At 37.2% G+C, this 5,620-nt stretch overlaps 1 protein-coding gene across 1 annotated transcript; it reads left to right on the top strand.

Moving 5' to 3' along the window:
* The first annotated feature begins 2,710 nt into the window (after positions 1-2,710).
* LOC140448778 (uncharacterized) lies at positions 2,711-3,241 on the top strand. Its single transcript, XM_072541893.1, has one exon. It carries the CDS (start codon positions 2,711-2,713, stop codon positions 3,239-3,241), a length of 531 nt encoding a protein of 176 aa, XP_072397994.1.
* Positions 3,242-5,620: the final 2,379 nt, after the last annotated feature.

Raw genomic sequence — 5,620 nt, 5'->3', positions numbered from 1 at the left:
TTGAAAAACAACAGATACAAAATGGAAAACACTAGTATAACAATGTATTGTTATTATATCAGTGTGTCTAGCATCCCGATCACGAACGGGTATTTCTTATTGAGTCTATCTATTTGTTCGTTCTTTCCACAATCATTTCTAACATAGCGTGGTTCACAAAATATTTCCAAATATTACTGGGAGTCTTCAAGTCACGTGTAGGTAATCTCGACATCGGCAAACATAGCTACGTAATTTTCTTGTCTTGTTCTAACATTTCGCGGTGGAACGGCCATTTTCCATCTGTTAACTCCATCTTTTTCAATAAACTCTAAGGTATTACTTCCACTTTCTTCTTCCTCGTCTGTCATATCTTGTTCCGTTTCACTTCCTTCATCGCTTTCCTCAATTTGATCGATTTCGTTTTCACTTCCCTCATCGTCAAAATAATTTTCATCGTCGGTAGGAACCATTTCCCATAATTCTAACATGCGTTTTTGTTCGGCTTCAAAGGACATCTATAAATAAGAATTAACAAAACTTACCGATAAAATGCAATAATAAGATGCTAAATATTTACCTGATCTGCAAGTTATGCCAACAAGTAATAGCTACACCGTTAGTCGCTACGGAGTCTCACACCGAAAATAACTATAAAACTCGCACAACTGTACCCAGGCAGATAATAATGTACACTAACACGAGTTTGGTTGATAGGGAGAGGTACAGAAAGTGGCGATATAAAAATAACAGTTATTTGTAAATCCCGAATGAATAATTCTGTCGTCGGTTTGTGACACCGATAGCGACTAACGGAGGGTAAAATAATCTCTAACAGTTTTTTTTAAGTTTATATGACGGAGCTGTATAAAAAGAAACTACAGGTCTTATTGGGTGATCAGGTTTGTGTAGTTTAGTAAAAGAGTATAATTTAGAAGGCTGTGGATTCAGGATGTTAAGGTATTTCATTTCTATTAAATTTAATATTGAATTTGAATTTTCTAACCCTAGTTTAATTTGTTTTTATTACTTTTCTGTCGAATCTTTCAGTCGGATATTTACCGTTTCAATATTTTAATTATTTAAAAATTCTATTGTTTTGTTATTGTATTTTATTTTATCTATAGCAATAGTAGTGTTACCTTTGTCTGTTTTTGTAAACACCATGTTGTTTTCTATTGATTTATTTTTAATTGAAATGGCTGTTTGATTCTCTTTGTAACAGGACTTTTAAAGCTATGGTTTGTTAGAACAGTGAGCGGCGCATAACTCACAGTCAGTCGAACGCCGCACACGTTCGTCAAAATCAAAGAAATGGTTCTCTAAAGGCGGGGTTTCACCAGTCGCGCTATTCTGCGCTGCGCCGCTCTGCGTCGAGCAGCGCGGAGCAGAACTACACAGAGCGGCGCAACTTTGGGCATGTGATCCTAGAGGAGCAAATAAGTTCCAGTTTTTATTTACACGCGCACGATGGAAACAAAATTAGCAATAGCAAGTGCTGCTGTTATAGTAATTAACCTTTTTTTATAAGAAAAACGAAAGACCCGGAGGAAACGTCGTTATTGGGTTACACCAGTATTTAAAAGTAGACAAGTTTATAATGGAAATAATCTTTTAATTGATTTAGTTGTAGGACAGTTTCAAAATTTTTGTCGTATGTCGTTGCACGATTTCGATTACCTGTTAACAATGATTGAACCAGTAATAAGAAGAACGGATACTAATTACGGAACTGCTGTATCTGCTAGGGAAAGACTGGCGATAACTTTACGATTCCTAGCAACAGGAGATTCATTTAGCAGTCTGATGTATACATTCAAAGTGCCCAAACAAACTGTATCACGGAGTGTTATGGAAGTTTGTGGTGCTCTCAATGAAATACTCAAACAGTATATACGCGTAAGTAAAACTAATTTTTATAGAACATACATTATAATAGATAATAACTTCAAATTCAAATAATAAAAATCACTGTTTATAATAATGGCTTTATTTACACATTAAAATAATTTACATATTCCTGAATAGGGGAAAGTTGTGAGGAAAGAACAGAGGAAAGTGATGTATGTGAATTTTATGAATGTACCGACATAGAATGTTCTTGTGGAACAGGGGTAGGCGGTGCAGGCGAATGAGGTGTAGAAAGTGAGTGAGTGGTATTTAGTATGATGATTTTGGGAAACATGAGTGGGGATAATGGGTGAATGAATTACTAAGGCAGCATCATGTAGTGACGTAGGACATTGTTGGGAAGTATAGCCAGAAGAAGATTCTGAACTAGCTGACACATACTGATTCTTGGAATATAGTTCCATTTCTGCGTCATAAATAAGATGGTTTATTTTATGCATCAGTATGCTTCTTTTGTTCTCTGTAAATTTTCAAAGCTTCTCAGTGATATGTTCCCCAAATGTTGAACACTCATCCCGTGATACATTGGTAACACTATCTAAGATGTTAAAGGCTCTAATTAGCCGGGGATCGTCAGTATTTTTTTGTTTTTTGACCTGTTTGGAGTAGCAAGAACTTGTCGTTTAGGCGGACCAACCCTGTTTGATGGGCCAGGGTGCTGAATAGCATTTTCAGTTGCTTCTTCTGTAGGCATATGGCATATATTTTCTTGAGATTCATTCATTTCGTCTAATACTCCTGGCATGTCATGTTCGATGTCTACGTTATCGGAAACCTGTAAGTAATACATATCCAAATTAATATTTTTTTTTATTTACCAATGCCCACAAATTCAGAAGAATGGCTAAAATGTGCAAATGAATTCGAAGAACAATGGAACTACCCACACTGTATAGCGGCTATGGATGGTAAACATGTGGCACTACAAGCACCAATGAACAGTAACAGTGAATACTTCAACTACAAATCATTCTTCAGCATTGTCTTGTTTGCACTTGTGGATGCAAACTATAACTTTTTATTTGTTGATGTAGGTTCACAGGGTTGTATATCCGATAGCGGTATATTTAAAAATACTCTTTTATGGAAGAAAATAGAGAAAAATATTCTGAATATACCTAAGGGTAAACCACTTCCCGAACGTGATCTAATTATACCATATGTTATTCTGGCAGATGAGGCATTTGCATTACATGAAAACATTATGACACCTTATTCTGGCGTTCACGGCAAAGGTTCAAAAGAAAGAGTATTTAATTACCGCCTTTCTAGAGCAAGACGGGTCGTTGAAAATGCTTTTGGAATTCTTAGCTCCGTTTTCAGAGTCTTAAGAAAACCTATGCTTTTGTAACCGCAGAAAGCCAGAGACATAGTTTTAACAACTGTCTACTTACATAACTTTTTAAGGCAGAGTGCACAATCCAAAAATATATATACCCCAGAAGGTACTTTTGACAGGGAGCATTCTAACGGGGAATTAGTAGCTGGATCTTGGAAAAATAAGGTAGAAAAATCCTCATTGTCTAGTTTAAGAAAAATACCAAGAAAAAGTTCTTCAAATGCACAGGCAATTCGCAATGAACTTGCTGACTATTATTTTGTTACAGATGGACATGTAGCTTGGCAAGAGGAGCAAGCATAAGTATAATGTTAACAATAGACCTACATTAGTTTTACTAATAAATGAATTTTGAAATACTTACATTTTCTATATTATCTCTGTTGTCACGTGTTTCTATGTCGATTCGATTGACGGGTGCATCCTTTTCTGTCAAAAATTAAAAATGCTTATAAGCAAACCAAGTACTGACGAAAATATTGTTACGTAAAAATATGAGTCATAGTTTTAACCTTTAAAACATGTTTTTAATCTAATATGTTGTAGAGTTTACGAGAGGCCTCGATTTACCTGAGCGACCTTCCAGAACCGATATGAGGGAAATCCAGTTTGCCTTTACCGTTTCGCCATCGAAGGTTTTAGACTATTCGAGATAACGGCACTGGTATATAATAACGGAACTTTATTTGGAAGGGACAGTTAATAAAGAAGATTCGCGCTCGCGATATTATTATTGTTACGCTCGCCTACTAATAAATTATTGTATATTTAGTGATAAATAAACTTATATAAACTATCGTGCCTTTTAATAAATTAAAGTAGGAACAATATAATAAATTAGTAAAGACATTATAAATTAAAGACATAACAATTAATAAATTCCTAACAGTGGTGCAGAAGTGTGATATAAAATAAATTGTGAAAATGGCTACGATTTATGAGCTGACAGTGACTAATTTAAGAAGACATCTTGAAGACAGAGAATTATCTTCCACCGGAAAAAAGGCTGAGTTAGTCCAACGACTAAAGAACGCTTTGCTAGAAGAAGGACTAGACCCAGAGACTTATATATTTGAAGACAAACATGATGCTGTCATCTCGTCGATTTCGAAATTGGAGAACAAAGTATCCGGCGACATCGCTTCTTTAGAAAGCAAAGTTTCTAACGAGATTTCTTCTCTGGAAAGCAAAGTCTCTGCTAACATCTCTTCGGAAATCTCTAAAGTCACTTCTGAGATGTCTGCCCTGGACGATAGAATATCTTCGTTAAAAAACCAAGTTGCTGCCGATATGTTGGCCTTCGAAGAAAAGATATGGAAAGAGATGGAAAAGAAGATGGAGGAAACCGGGACAGCAGAGAGAGGAAACAATCCAATTACAGTGGAGATAAAAGAAGACGAGACGAAATGTAAGTTGGAGACACGGCCGAAATTTGAAGGAAGTGGAGGTTCTATTCATGTTAAAGTCCCAACTTTCGACGGAAAATCATCATGGAACAACTACATGAAACAGTTCGAATCAGCCGCAAGAGCAAATGGATGGTCTGAAAAAGAAAAGGCGGTAAACCTGACTATCGCTCTTCGAGGAGATGCCTTAGATGTGCTTCAGACCATAGCAGTAGAGGAGACCGATGATTTCGAACAACTGAAGAAGAGGTTAAATATGCGATATGGCCACGAACATTTGGAGCATGTATATCAGTCGCAGCTTAAAAATCGTAGACAGAAGAAAGATGAGGCTCTTCAAGAATATGAGGTAGATATTGCCAGATTAGTACGATATGCTTATCCAACAGCTCCCGAAGACATGATGGAAAAATTGGCCGTTCAAACGTTTATTGATGGTCTTCGTGATCATGAAATGCAGAGAACACTACGATTAGCTCGTCACAAGACGCTGGTTGATGTCTTATCCGCCGCCCTCGAATACGAGTCAGCTACGCAGGCCTCTGGTGGGTACAGTAAAGTTAGGACTGTAAAAGAGGAAGGAGATGAAGATAAACTTGACCAGCTCGTTAATATGATGAAAAGCATGACATATAAGAAAACGAAGACCATCAGATGCTGGAATTGTGGCGAAATAGGACACGTGCGAAGCTCCTGTAAGCACCCTAGGTACGACGCAAATCAAGAAACTCACCATCAGGAAAACTAGAACGGGTCAGCCTTAGGGGGGCAGCTTCGACCCAGAACTTTTCCAAAGACCCTCTCATACTAATAGCTTCTTTGAAATGTCGTGAAGATAGTGTATATGTAGATGGAGACATAAATGGTAAAAAGCATACGTTGTTGGTGGATACCGGAGCGACCAGAACCATTATACGCCCGACAGTTATAAACAGCCGAAAGAAACTGTTACCAACGAGGTTGCGACTTCGGACCGCTACAGGTG

The sequence above is a fragment of the Diabrotica undecimpunctata genome, chromosome 8 (assembly GCF_040954645.1).
Source record: "Diabrotica undecimpunctata isolate CICGRU chromosome 8, icDiaUnde3, whole genome shotgun sequence".
Classification (NCBI taxonomy): domain Eukaryota; kingdom Metazoa; phylum Arthropoda; class Insecta; order Coleoptera; family Chrysomelidae; genus Diabrotica; species Diabrotica undecimpunctata.
This window is presented reverse-complemented; position numbering and strand designations above follow the sequence as displayed.

What these genes read in the sequence shown, in the direction of transcription:
- LOC140448778 (XM_072541893.1), top strand. Translation starts at nt 2,711, where the DNA reads ATGCCCACAAATTCAGAAGAATGGCTAAAATGTGCAAATGAATTCGAA.